Here is a 14,512-nt window from a genome sequence, read left to right on the forward strand (position 1 = left end):
AACTCTCAAGCAAAAGCACATGTGAGTCACACACACACACACACACACTCTCTCTCTCTCTCTCTCTCTCTCTCTCTCTCGATTGTTTCCAGTGAATCGATTTTTTTTTTTAAATCGATTTTAGTGTGTTTTTTTTTTATAAATTTGCTTCTTGTGAATTGAATGAAAAGGGATAAAAAATTTGCTTCATGTTAATTGTTGGTTGTTAATTTTGAATTTGCTTTCTGAAATTTGCGACTTGCTTCCTTTGACTGAAACCAAATTGATGCTTCCCTTAGGTCATGTCGAATTTGTGTTAAAATCAGAACTAAAACCACTATTGTTTACATGCTTTCTGAATTCATGTCGAATTTGTGTTAAAAACTTGAACATAAATCGTTGTTTGAAGGTCAAAGTATAATTTTTTTATCAGCTAACGAATTTGCTTCAACATTTGTTTTATAGGTTTCCAAGGGCATTTCTATCTTTTTACATGAATTTCAATTCCATTTCCTGTCAACCAAGCAATATATGAAATTTGATTCGAATGACTGACATTCCTTTTTCAATTTCAATTTAAATTCATTTAGCAAGATTTTGCAAACAAAACAGCACCTTGGAGTGTTGATAGTTATGTGGTATTGGAGTCTTATCAAAGGAGATGGAATAAGTATATGTCCTTATCAAAGTAAACATTTTTGGTTGGTGAGTTGGTTCATACATCTTTTTGTTTCATGATTTAGATGTATCCGAGTCCCAGGTATAATATAAGTTATTATTTGAATTTATAGATGTTATTTTTTACTTAATATTTTGTTAGATCGTCTTAAAAATCATCATCTAATTCTTTGAACTTTGTAATTAGTGAGAATAGTTCTTTACTAGATTTTTTTTTTTAATTCAGTTGGTTGTTAAAATTAATGATTATGATCGTAAGATATTATTCCGACCCCCACCATCCAAAAACGCTCGACATCTTAGCAAAATTGATTTATGGATAAGATCGGTGTAGAATCATAAACTCATAGATATGTTTGTAAAATCGTGTATCATTTATAACGTTGATATATTAAAAAAAGATCATCAATAAGATTCTATTTCGTTTTTATCTTTTTATTAAGGTTTAATGTAATCTAGGAAAACATTTAAAATTGATTTATACTTTTATAAAAAAACTAATATAATTGATTTTTAGAATTTATTATTCATTCATTTTTCTATTTTAATTAAATATGTAGACTAGTTTTTCTTTAGATTAGGAAATGATATTAATGTGTCATTTATAATTTTTGTTATAAAGTTTTTAACTTTTTTTATGTATGTGAACAATAGATATAGACCTTAGGATGAGGTCTTTTTGTACTGCAAGTATTTATTTTTTTAGGGTGTATTTGGTTCTAAAAAAATTCAGTTTTTTTATGAAAATCTTATAAATGAAAATGAAATTTTGAAAACACATTTGGTTGATTTATTTTTCAAAAAATTTCAAGAAAATGAAAATATATTGTTTTCCAAATTGTATGTAAATTAGAAAAATGATTTTTTTAGTTTTCTAAATTTTAAAAAAAAATGAAAATTCTATCAATTTTAACCAAACGATTCTTTTCTAAAAAAATATTGAAACTGAAAATAAAAACTCAACTTCATTTTCTTAAAAAAAAATTCTAGAAAATTAAAAACAATTTTTACAACCAGACACATCCTTAATGTTCATAATTCTCTAAAAATTGAAGTTCAAGTTCAAATATATTTATGAATTTGACTTATAGTTAATCTTTAATATAAGAGAAATTAAAATGTGTTCTATTTTTTATATTTACAAATGTTCCTACCCAATAAAATTATGACAAATGTCAACATTTTATATTTTTTTAACTAACTCATTAAGATAATATTAAGTATATATCTAATAAAATTAAATTGAATGGTGATTTGTCATAATATTAGTGGGTAAGAATAATTATATACATAAAAGGTAGGAGGTAATTTAATTTCTCTTAATATTATCTAAAATTCATACATAAGTATTAATTAATCATTGTGATAGAATATTTTAATTTTATGATCACGATCTTATATAATAAAAAACAATCATATATAGGATTTCGATTTTGACAACTTTGGTTATTATACATAAAATATATGTTGCCTAAAATATGACCTAAATTATGTTGTGGTTGTGTCATTTTAACCTTTTTATTAAAGGGTATATATGTATTTTATTATTAGTCAAAACTTTTACCAGCTTATGTGTTATCAAAACGTTACACTAATTATCACATGTTGACACTTTACTACATATTTCCATGTCAATTGTGAATACCAACTACCAAGTGTCAAATTTTCAATCGGTATTAACAATCCTGTTTTCTTTATGAGTTAGGTTAAAATAACAAGTTAAAAGCATCATACTTTATATAGTTTTAGACATAAACTAATATTATGAAATGACGCAAGTAATTTTCCAAAATGAGCGAAGATTAATATGTCACTATTATACATGAAAAGTACTTTGTTGAATGGAAATTTATAGTAGGTTGATTGATATATTGTGTTATTTGATCCTTATGATTTTAGTCAATTTCGAGTTCATTAAGAAAGTCGGCGGTATAGAAATAGAGGTAGGGGTGTTCGTTTGGATGGATCGGTTTAATCTGATCTGATCAAGTGAATCCAAATTAATTTCGATTTTCAAAACGTGGATCTAAATAGTCCAAACTAAATTCAAATTAGATCCTATCCAACCAAAATTCGATTGGATTGGTTTTTTATAATTCGGATTTTGAGAATTAAGGCATTTTAATAAATATATTACTTTACTATTAACTTACTCTGTAATATAAACTAAAAAAATATTGTTTGGTTAGTTACGTTGTGAATTAAATTTTATAGATAACGATCAAGAAAAATATATTTTAGTGTATTACTTTATAGACAAGTTTTTTTACAAGAAGTATATATTAAAGTGTTATAATAGATGAAAATTTTGAACATGCTAAAAGAATAATTTACTAAATTTATAAATTATTAAAGATATATATTAAAAAAAACAAAACAATAAATTGTTAATCGGTTTTTTTGGACTATTCAACTTTTATTTTAGAAACCAAAATCAATCCGAAATCCAAAATAATAATTCGATTTTGCTAAAAACTAATCCAAAAATCTGAATATCTGAAGCAAATAGTCTGATCCAAACTGTCCAATTGGACAATTCAATTTTATCCTAATAATGAACAATCTTACATAGAGAGTTAAACTGACACATCTTTTAATAGTATTTTTGCCTTAAAAATATTAAAATCTTTTAAATTATATAATTTCAAATATACAAGCAAGTAGACTAAATGTCAATTTTAGGTAGGCTAAAGTCATAAACTATGTGGAGCATTATTATAGGTGAACTAATTATATATATAGATGTCTCTACAGCCCTAAATAAATAACTTAAAACGTCACTATATTTGATATATATTATTATTAGCACAAATAACAACTAACTCACCATTTAATGCAATTTAGAGTGAAATTTATAATGGTGTTTTTAAATATTTTGATAGATAAACAATCTTTAAAAACTAAACATATTTGCCACCATATGGCAAATATGGTGGCAAAATGAGATGAATAACATTTTAGTTAGTTGACTGTGGTGGACTCAACATCATTCCTACCAGCCTAATAAAACTTGAGATTGTCCATGTATAACTATTAAAGGATTAAGCACTCTCATTTGTTTATCTATTTGTTGTTTTTGGAAAATAACATAACTGCCTTAAAATGCAACACATTTGACATCAGTATACTAAAATACAAAAACCTTTGACATTGATAGTTTTCATAAAAGTTTCATTTTCAGAAAAAAGTTGAAAAAAATTAATTAATTAATTAATTAACATAATAGCCTTTGAATAATCTCCTTGTAAATACACAATCAAGTTCGCTATATTAAATATAGCCATCTTTTTATTTTTTTTACATTATAAAAAAATAAATAAATTAAGTTTATGTACTTTCATGTTTTTTAGATTTATTCCTTTTATTTCTCCGTATGATCAAAATTTCCTAAACTTGAAACTCCAGCTAAGCAAATTTTTTTCAAAATTTCATTGTTACCGAACCAATTGTAGAGGAGAGGAGAGGTGATTACACATGGGTTTATTTGTGGAAATTTTATAAGTATGTGGGTCTTTTTTTTCCTCAATTTTCAAGGTTCCGATAAATTGAGACTTTTAAGATGACAAAAAAATACGTTTTCAGCTTCTAGGCATGGATCACACATTTTTTTCAACTTTTGACTTTGTTATTTTGGTCTTAGTTATTCCGGTCAAAATGTTGGACTAAAGAACCTAAACCACATAATTCGACACCATTTAATATAAGGTTTTAGATGATAAGATAAAGAAGTCATACGCTTTGAATCACATTTTCTATGTTAATCTAGAAAAAGATGAGGTTGATAAGAACTGGAAACCATATACAGTAAAAATAATAACATTAATAATAATTTTGAGGATTGGTGAGAGCTTTAAGGAGTTAGCATAGCATGAATCAAGTGTTAGTACTTGAAGCCCGTTTGCACACGCCTCAAGTGGCGTCGGGCTCGCCGCTGCTGTTCAGAAAGTGGGGGACGCCGATTTTGATCCTGACAATTTTTACATAAAAAATAAACAAATAAAAGGGTATTTTAGTAGGATTATAATGGGAGGAATAGGAAATATTTATGTAAGTATAAATAAAAGCAGGAAGCAGCATACTCCGATTTCAGTTTCGGTGCTGCAATTTACACATCTAACTTTTGGTGCCCCGTATGGGTACATTAGCAGCACGTCACAACCTCCACATATCACTTGCCCTACTTCATGTTCTGCATGCAATGCCAAACAAACAACAACATATTAATATTAATAAACTCTTGCTCTCTCTCTACATTCAAAAAAACAATCGCTTAAGATGGCATAAATAATAGAGAAACTGAAAAAAGATAAGAAATCGAGTTATATCAGATGTATGTGGAAGAAGAAGAAATTACGGAGAAAAATGGAGGGAGGAACGGACCTTCGAGGACGTAATTTTCTTCCAAACAGCATCCACACTCGACATAGCGAGCACCTTTTGGATAGCTGAGTAATCGTCTACAAGAACCACACACCATTTGTCCCATTTCTTCTTGTTTGCACATCATCAAATCAACCACTGATTTTGAAAGTGTGTTTGCCATTCTAAAAACTAAAAGATAACTATACAAAAAAAAAAGACCAAATAACTCACCAGGAATAGGATTATTAGTTTTTTTTGTTGTTGTGGATGGGGGCTGTTGTCTTGAAGGTGGTTGTGGTTGTGATTGAGGCCTTTCTAGTTCTACAACAACAGCAGCCTCCACATTCTTTTGTTTTTGTTCAAACTCCGTTCCCATTCTTTCACCTTAACAACATGTTTCATGTTTTAGCTTTTTCTGAATTTAAATGCATTGACATTGAATAAAAGTTTTTCAAAGCTTGCCTATTGAATGAGGAGGAGGAGGTTGTGGAGTTGAACTTGAACCCCAACCTTGCCCTTGCCCTTGCCCATCTTCATCTTGTTGTTTTTGTTGATCATCCTCAATCTTCGACTCTAATAATATCATATCAGATGTCAGCCAGTTAGTGAACAAGCTAGATCTAGGTAGATAATTACTTATAATCAATCATGATTCGGACAAACACCAGAAAGAATTCAAGAAAATTCCAACATCAACCATTATCAATTATGACCGACCTGATGGAGGAGTACACTTGGAATCCCATCCAGGTGGCGCTCCTTCGTCTGCTTCTGAGTCTTGTTCTTCCACTTTTATAGCTGACTTCTCACACCCTATGTATATTATTTATCTATTAGAAAGCCAATGCCAAGCCAACAAATAATTATGATTTAAGATTCACCTGAGGGAGCTAGTTCAAGTGCTGGAGCTGGACCATCATGTGGTTGTTGGGGTTGGGGTTGGGGCCCATCTCCATTTTGAACATCATGTTGAATCTCCTCTGTTGTCTTTATATCTGATATGATATCTCTCTAGTAGTTAGTTAGGACTTAGGACACATGCCTTATAGTTACAAGATAAGATAATAGGATAAAAGATTATAACAATTAACCAAAAAGAGTTGTCTATCTGACCTGTTGATTCGGGTTGGGGCTGATCCCATCCAGGTGGAGGTCCTTCGTCTTCTTCTGAGTCTTGTTCTTCCACCTTCACATCTGAGATGAGTTTTTTCTTACTTACATATCATGATTCATGAATGATGCCATGGTTATCATAATTCCTTTAAATGAATCTCAGTTGCATTACTATGATAATAACAACAGGTTTCACCTGACAGAACTAGTTGTGGTTGGGGAGTAGGATGTTGTCCATTCCAGGCATCTTGTTGCGCATCCTCAGTCTGCATATCTGAGATATATCTTCTGCTCGTTAGGATATATCATAATTCATAATCATGTCTTCTTACACAACAATATAAAAGCTCTACAAGATATTAGGCCCACAGAACATAACAGGTTGTACTGTGTTTGGCAATGCCAATGCCACCCAAAAAAGGTGAGATGTGCAGAAGACGTGAATGCCCCCATCCCATCATCATCGTTTTTTGACAATCTTACACATGTGCAGTAGCAGTACAAATTTTTAAAAAGATTAATATTTCTTGAAAATACAAGAAATTATTTAATTGAAGTTTTGAAATTTTTAAAAAGATTAATATTTATTGAAGATTAGATGAATAAAAATAATTCATAATTAGGGCTTTTGACATAAAAGTCCTTAAGTTTAGCAAGTTTTGTCGGCTTTGTCCCTGTGACAATTTTTTTGCTCCTTAATGCCCAAAGTTTGCCAAGTTTTTTTTTTCTCTTCTTACCTCTAATAGCAGGTTTCCAGGCACAAAACCAGTAAAATTTGACAAACCTAAGGACTTTCATGTCAAATTTGATGAACTTAAGGGCATTCATGACGAATTTGATAAACATACTAAGGGTAAAAACATAAAAAGATAATATAATTAACCAAAAAGAGTTGTCTGTTTGACCTGTTGATTTGGGTTGGGGTTGACCCTTGGAATCCCATCCAGGTGGAGGACCTTCATCTTCTTCTGAGTCTTGTTCTTCCACCTTCATATCTGAGATCATGAAACTTATTTACATATTCTCATTCAAAAACTGAACATAACTAGAATTATAAAAGATTATGACAATTCCTTGAAATGAATCTCAGTTATGTTACTATGATAATAACAAGATGTTTCACCTGATGGAACTAGAACTAGTTGTGGTTGGGGAGCATCTTGTTGCACTTCCTCAGTCTTCATATCTGAGACATGTCTTCTGCTTGTTAGGATACATCATAATCATATGTCTTCTTACACAACACTCATTTCATCACAATCAGATCTAAAAAGAGTTTTTTTTTGTTTCACTTTGACCTGACTGAGTAATTGTTGGAGTTGGAAATGGCATTTGTAATTCAGGTTCAGGCTGACACTTGGAATCCCATCCAGGTGGAGGTCTTTCGTCTTCTTCTGAATCTTGTTCTTCCACCTTCATATCTGAGTTCACTTCTCACATATTACTTCTTTAGGATTATGATTCTTTACATATTCTCATTCAAAAACTGACCATAACTAGTAATAAAGGGTTATGTTCCTTCCTACAAAATCAATCTCAGTTGCTACAATAATAATGATGAAAGGTTTCACCTGATGGAACTAGTTCCGGTGCAGTAGTAGCCCCATTCCCATTCCTGATATCTTCTTGCAAGTCCTCCGTCTTTATATCTGCTTGTTAGGATACATGTTAACATCTAAAACTGAAGGGTAATTTCGGAAGACTAACTTTAGATGTATTATTATTTCAAGTTGGGCATCATTAAACTTGTTGGTGACCTATTACTATTAACTATGCCAAGCATCAAGTTTTACAGGTAAACTTTGTGACATGGCAGTGTTGATCCATCCTATGTGGCAAAACCATCCACCTTGTCTTCCACATGGCTTTTTTTTATATATATTTCCTTTACATTTCTTATATGTACTTATTGTGTTATGTGTGACCCACCAAACACCACTGTATTCAAAGTCAATAACTAAAATTCAAGAGATAGGAAAAGTAAGTCTGCATGAACATTCAGTTGGCATCCTGTACATGTATTTATTAATCACAATCATAAAGCATTATAATTAACTAAAAAGAGATCCCTGTTTGACCTGATTGAGTAATTTGTGGATATGCCACTTGTAATTCAGTTTCGGGTAGACACTTGGAATCCCATCCAGGTGGAGGTCCTTCATCCTCTGAGTCTTGTTCTTCCACCTTCATATCTGAGTGTTTACATATCATAAAACTTATTAGGGTTATGATTGTTTAAAAATTCTCATTCCAAAATGAGCATAACTAGCATTAAAAGTTTATGATCATTCCTTCAAATGAATCTCACTTATATTACAAATATAACAAAAGATTTCACCTGAAGCAATTAGTTCTGGTGCAGCATCCTCTCCATTCCGGCCATCTTGTTGCACATCCTCCATCCTTATATCTGATATGTCTGATCATTAGGAATTTAGGATACATGCCTTAACAAAAAAAACAGGTTTACATAACACTCATTTCATCACAACAAATAGGGTCCACATTAAAATCTCAAAGGAACTTAAAGAAAACCCATACATTAAAAGGGGTTGTGGTCACCTAGGTGATGTGGTGCTAATTGCTAAAACATCCTATATATAGTCTAAGACTCTAAGTAATTCATCAAACAACCTGAGAAATTAGATAGTAATCAAGTGATACAGATTTGATAGAAATCAAGAGAGAAAGAGTGGAACTAAGGCTTGAATTGAATGATTTCCCACTTTTGAGATGTGAGAATCTCTCCCATTGACAGCTTCATACAGTAAAAACATAATCCCTAATACTACCTGTCCCTTTTATTTGCACGCTAGCTTAGCTTCTAGAAACTAAATCTTCTAATAGACTACACCTCATGAGAGAGAGAGAGAGAGAGAGAGCTAACACCTGTTTGACTTTGACTTCTAACTAATTTAACTATTTTGACCTTCTATAAGAAGTGAACCATATAAGAAGCTCATCATCAAGCAGCAAAACGAAACCAGTTTTGTGCTTAAGCAACAGCTCAAAGAAAATCCATACATAAAAGATAAATACCTAAAAGTTAACATTTGAAAAGAGCCAGAAATCAAGCCGAAAAACAAGAAACTGGAACGCTTATTTTTATTTATACAAAAAGGGAAATCCTTGAGATTAGGTCAAATAAGGAACTTTCCCCCAAAAGCTAACCTTGTAGTTGAGAACTGCAATTAGATGATGATGATGAGAGACTCAAAGATGATCTTTGGTGATTATATCCGTCTTCTCACCCCCGATGCAAATTCCTTTTATCGTAAGATCCTTAGATTTTTTCCATTTTCTTTCATCCGGTATAGATTTCCTTTTTTCATCTACTACTATTTTCTTTCTTATTGTGAGGCATTTATAACTTAATGCGGGTATTTAATGTGATACATACATACATAGACACACACATACATACACGCACGCAAGCGCACACATGTGTGTATGATATGTTTTTTTGAAAAGATAATAACATAATGCTTGTTGAATAGTAGTTGTAAATTTGCTAATATTAGGTGCAAACTTAATGTGTATAATTTTTGTACATAGTTCCTTAGATTAGTAAGGTAGGCTCTAGTATAACTTAAGGCTTCTTGTACTATATACCTTATAAACTACAATTACAACTTTCTCATAGTAAACATGTGGTGTTAGTGATTCAATATTCCCGATTGTGTTGTCTTTCCAGCCATTAAGGAGACCTAGCCAAACCACATTAGCCTGCACAGAATCTTTATCCGATAAAAACCCTAAAAAATCACTGATATCTAAATGAAAAAAATACCCATTCTACTTGCAATCCTTATCTAAATTATAATTTCTTAAGCTGCTATCATTTATCTCCTTCATATTCATATATTGCCCTTGTCTTCTGTTTCCACTCCTAAAAATGTAGGGGAGGCTCTTATTAACATGGTTGATGAGATGAATGCATTACACTCTAATAGAACTTAGGATTTGGTTCCTCTTCCTCCAGGAAAATTGACAGTGGGATGTTGTGGGTTTACACTGTAAAAGTTAATCCTTATGGAAATACAAACCAGTAACATAAGAAACTAAATAGTACCGACATAGAAATATAAGTTACTCTAATAATATAGTTAAATATGTCTTAACTTACTACTGTTATCTTTTTCCTTTTCAAAATTGAAATGGAACAAAATTTACAAGCTCCTTAAGGTACAAAATATTTTGTTACAGATTTCATACATAGTTAAGATGCAGGTGAATGGAAGGCTTCACAATGGCATATAGTATAAAGTGATGATGGCAGCTTAATTCACCTGATGAAATTGCTGAAACAGCTGCAGGTGTAAGCATATGCTCCACTTGTTCTTGTAGCTGATATGTGTTATCCCATCCAGGTGGAGGTCCTTCATCTTCAGAATCTTGTTGCTCCATGTTTAAATCTGAGATGTGACACATTAGTTCTTCCAAACCACAAAACACCTCAAACTTACCATGACAGATTATGAGGTCATAACTTGCAACAAAACTGGTGGAAATTAAATGATAAAACGGGTGTTTGAATATGCTGCAAAAGTGGTTATGGAAATTACTAGTAGCAATAATCAATTTTCCTCTAGTGTTCTAATTTTCTGTTATTAGCACCAACATTATAAGATTTGGAAATGCAGTTAAAGGGATGACATATGAAAACTACTATTGAGGGTGAATTGAAGCTTACTCAAACTATGGCTACCTTTTTGATTGATTATATATGATTCTGATTATAAAGTATTTGAAAACATACACCAAACGCCCCTAATTTTCAAGTGCTTCATAAGCAATTCTTCAATTTGTTCTGAATATCAAACTACATACATCTCGAGTCACATACAAGTATATTAATCGAAGTCCCAATCAAAGGAAAAGAAAATATCAAAACACATAACCAATATAGAAACAGAATTGGGGAAAAGAGGAGAAGATACCTCTAGGGGAAGACGGAAGAGGCGGAGTAGGAGGTAAAGTGGAAGCGGGTGGAAGGTCAATCATGTCCAATAACGGCGGCAACTGTGGTGATCCATCTCCATCTTCCTCTTCATCTTCATCTTCTTCGATTTCCTCAGATTCATCTTCAGAATGATCCTCAGCCTTCAATAATTCTTTTGGTTCCTCTGACTCCAGCTTAACCTTTTTTGGTGTCGGTGGTGACGACCGCCCTGATGGAGCTCCGTCGTCTTCCTCCATTATTGTTCAATATCTGAATCGTCTGACCAGAAAGACACCTCCTGTAAAGTGTATACGCCTCGAACTCTCAAGGGTCCGGAGAGTGGAGTGTGTGCAACAGCCGATGAGACCTCGGACTAAAATTAGGAGGGAGTGCACTTGCAAAATTCAAAGAGATGTCGAAAATTGTAGAATTTTGCTATGAAATCAAATCTCTAAACAATATTATAACATCAAATAAGAACTAATTTTAGATGCATTTTTATTTTTTTGGAATGTATTTATTTTTATATTAATTTGATCTAAAATACTTTAATAAAATGGGATTGGTTACCTCTAACAATGCGTTGAGTCCAAACTTCATACATAAATACTTTTTACCACATGTCATATTTTCATTTAATTTGTCAAATATTATTTTTATAGTTATTTTGAATTAAATTTATTCCATGTATCATTATAATAAATGTAATAATAAACGGATATCAATTTCATTTATGAATTTACCTTCTAATTTGAAATTTCTCAAGTTAAAGTTAAGAAATTTCATCAAATGACCAAAAAGAATGGGATGTTCGAACATTTTATCCATGAAAAATAGAGTTTTGTAGAATGATCATGACTTCTCTCAAGGGGGCTCTGAAGGTTTCTGAGAAATGTGAATAGCAATAAGGAATTGAGGTGGTAGAGGATAAAGACAAAAAAAACGTATTTTTAGAATCCGATTTAATGAGATAAAAGAAAACGATGTGAAAAAAACTAGAAAGAAAAGATAAAACTATATTTTTTTCAAAATTATTTTTTTGGAAGGAATAAGAGAAAAGAAAAGAAAAGTGATCTTCTCTCTTAATCTTTCTCCCAAATTGAAAAAAGATTTGAAACGAAGTAGGTTTAAAGAAATGTTTTTTTTCCTTTCTTTCTAACTCAAGAACATCAACATTAAACTTTTTTTTTCTTCCATACTTTCTTTCTTCTTCATTTCTTTCCTTAACTAAAACTCGGAAACTAGGTGTAGGATAATGGGACACAGGGAGGGGGAGGTGTTCCCTTAAGTCCCTAATCCTGACGGTCTTTTCTTTGAAATTTGCATTATCACTTTACCTTAGATACAAAAAGCAATCAAGCATGCCATACTATTGAGTGGACTTGTTGCAATTAGAACGAAAATCAAAACATGTTACTATTTTACATAGAAAAGATAACACCTGGAACCAAAAAACAAACTAATTATGGAAATCAAATAACACTCAAAAGCTTGGAAAATATTAAAAATATATATTGGCTAAAATAACACTCAAAAGCTTGGAAAATATTAAAAATATATATTGGCTAAAATAACAACTTTATTAAAACTTAGATACGGAAATCAACTCAAACTACAAAGTGGACTTGTTATGGCATTGAGAATCGAAATATAGTGTTATTTTGCGTAAAACAATACAAACAAGTTCTCCAAGCCTTCTTATAACAAACAAGAAACAATTGAGTTTTAAAATTTTCATCATATACTAGTATAGTTGCTGGTTTGGTTAAATGCTATATATGAATGAGAATAGTAATTCACTATTCTCATCTATAGGTATCTCCATGGGCATTATAAGCTATTGCTGTAGGTTTAGGGTTTATGTCAACTACTAAATTCATATACATTCAAGTTCCAAAAATTCAGTCAACAGACTCAAGCCCTTTTCTACTTGCTATCTTTCACATATCTTTGGTAAGCATCCTAGGCGCAATCGCCATAGCAATCAGCTCTTGAAACAACAACTTACACGCATACGGAATATACACCTACATATATCAAAAAAATATTTGACCATAAATAATAAATACTAAAATTTAACAGGATGGGACAATAGGATGATAGTTACATACCTGAACAATATCAGTTTTATTCTTGCAGCTTTTACAGTCAAACGAGTTCTTTCTAAGATTGGCAGCTGCAATCAATCCACAGCGCTCACAGACATGAACCCGATACGCATCACTCAGCTCAAAGAGCCGTTCTTTAAGGAAATGGGCCGCACCATGTGCAATCACACAGTCGCGTTCCATTTCACCAAACCGGAGCCCACCGTCACGTGACCGACCCCCCGTGGGCTGTCGGGTCAGGATCTGGATGGGACCGCGTCCACGTGAATGGATCTTGTCATCAACCATATGTTTAAGTCTTTGGTAGTAAGTGGGCCCCAGGAATATCATCGCGGTCAGACGTCGGCCTGTGTGACCGTTGTACATGGTCTCAAACCCGCGCATTTGATAACCACATTTGTGAAGCGCTCTGCTAATATTATCCACCTGTCACATCAAAACAATATGCCAAGTCAAATGAACTAAATAAATAAAACTTAAGTTTACAAGAAACAGCAACGTACTTTCATTTGTTTGTGTATTGTAACATCCTACTTCAATTTCTTTCCATTACATCATTGTACTTATGATTTTGTATACTAACAGGGCATTGTACTTTCCATATATACAAACCTATAGCATCCTACTTCCATTTCTTTTCTTATCAGGACATTGTACTTTGAAAACATCAAATGAACCAAAGAAATAGGTCTTAGGTTCAGAACTTTTAGCATGATGTAACAAATAATAGGCTAAATGCAAGAAAAAGCAATGTACTTTCATTTGTGCGTAACATAATTCTTTAACAAGATTGTACTTTCAATTCTATTCTTATAAAGGTATTGTACATTGTCAGTATACCCAACTATAGGCTATAGCATTGCAACTTCAACCTATTTTCTTATCATGACATTACACTTTGATAAGTCTATTCAATACTTGCTCTGTATTTAGATGCCATTGCTATTAACTAAATAAAATTTTCAAAATACAAGAAAAATCAATGGAAGTAGATTGCTATTTATTGAAAGTACTTACACTGACATCAGTGAAGGGAGTGGCGTCTCCTTATGAAGAGAATTGTTGTCGAGAATTAAGAAAAGAAACGATAGATTTTAATGATGAAAGATGATGAACACATGGAGTAAATATTAATCAGATCTCATTTTCATTAAGACTGATTACAAAATAAGCTGAAGAGAGATTTTGTGTTTTGCTATCTTCTCTACTTCAAGCCTAAGGCCCTATTTATAGGGAACATACAAAAAATATACTAAGTCTATACATTTACACTTCGCATACTACACTTCGCATACAAAATTGACTTGGTAAAATAACATATAAATGCGAA

General features: G+C 31.8%; 2 protein-coding genes across 5 annotated transcripts; both read right to left on the bottom strand.

Annotated features, from left to right (window-relative positions):
- Positions 1-4,378: 4,378 nt before the first annotated feature.
- LOC145062445 (uncharacterized) lies at positions 4,379-11,506 on the bottom strand. Of its 4 annotated transcripts, none has more exons than XM_079010050.1 (17): positions 11,073-11,506; positions 10,422-10,547; positions 8,471-8,542; positions 8,211-8,324; positions 7,704-7,781; positions 7,431-7,562; positions 7,256-7,318; positions 7,038-7,127; positions 6,329-6,406; positions 6,133-6,213; positions 5,901-6,014; positions 5,737-5,832; positions 5,482-5,592; positions 5,251-5,403; positions 5,038-5,175; positions 4,737-4,846; positions 4,379-4,624 (listed from the first exon to the last, which is right to left on the bottom strand). In XM_079010050.1, the coding sequence occupies exons 1-17, from the start codon at positions 11,329-11,331 to the stop codon at positions 4,538-4,540; spliced, it is 1,902 nt and encodes a 633-aa protein (XP_078866176.1). In that variant the 5' UTR covers positions 11,332-11,506; the 3' UTR covers positions 4,379-4,537. The 4 variants fall into 4 exon arrangements, with proteins under 4 accessions (XP_078866176.1, XP_078866177.1, XP_078866174.1 ...); XM_079010051.1 differs by having other exon boundaries at positions 5,038-5,145; positions 8,471-8,551; XM_079010048.1 differs by having other exon boundaries at positions 8,471-8,551.
- A 1,242-nt stretch (positions 11,507-12,748) lies between these two features.
- LOC145062447 (DNA-directed RNA polymerase II subunit RPB2-like) lies at positions 12,749-14,225 on the bottom strand. The gene is made up of 2 exons (XM_079010053.1): positions 13,186-14,225; positions 12,749-13,101 (listed from the first exon to the last, which is right to left on the bottom strand). The coding sequence occupies exons 1-2, from the start codon at positions 13,564-13,566 to the stop codon at positions 13,015-13,017; spliced, it is 468 nt and encodes a 155-aa protein (XP_078866179.1). The 5' UTR covers positions 13,567-14,225; the 3' UTR covers positions 12,749-13,014.
- Positions 14,226-14,512: the final 287 nt, after the last annotated feature.

Source organism: Lactuca serriola, chromosome 7 (genome assembly GCF_051521515.1).
Source record: "Lactuca serriola cultivar US96UC23 chromosome 7, Lser_US96UC23_V15, whole genome shotgun sequence".
NCBI lineage: Eukaryota > Viridiplantae > Streptophyta > Magnoliopsida > Asterales > Asteraceae > Lactuca > Lactuca serriola.

What these genes read in the sequence shown, in the direction of transcription:
- LOC145062445 (XM_079010048.1), bottom strand. Translation starts at nt 11,331, where the DNA reads ATGGAGGAAGACGACGGAGCTCCATCAGGGCGGTCGTCACCACCGACA. An exon ending in ACCGGAACTAGTTCCATCAG is followed by an intron (nt 7,563 to 7,703) that starts GTGAAACCTTTC and finishes ATATGTGAGAAG; the next exon opens with TGAACTCAGATATGAAGGTG. An exon ending in ACTAGTTCTAGTTCCATCAG is followed by an intron (nt 7,128 to 7,255) that starts GTGAAACATCTT and finishes TCATGATCTCAG; the next exon opens with ATATGAAGGTGGAAGAACAA.
- LOC145062447 (XM_079010053.1), bottom strand. Translation starts at nt 13,566, where the DNA reads ATGCGCGGGTTTGAGACCATGTACAACGGTCACACAGGCCGACGTCTG. An exon ending in ATAAAACTGATATTGTTCAG is followed by an intron (nt 13,102 to 13,185) that starts GTATGTAACTAT and finishes TGATATATGTAG; the next exon opens with GTGTATATTCCGTATGCGTG.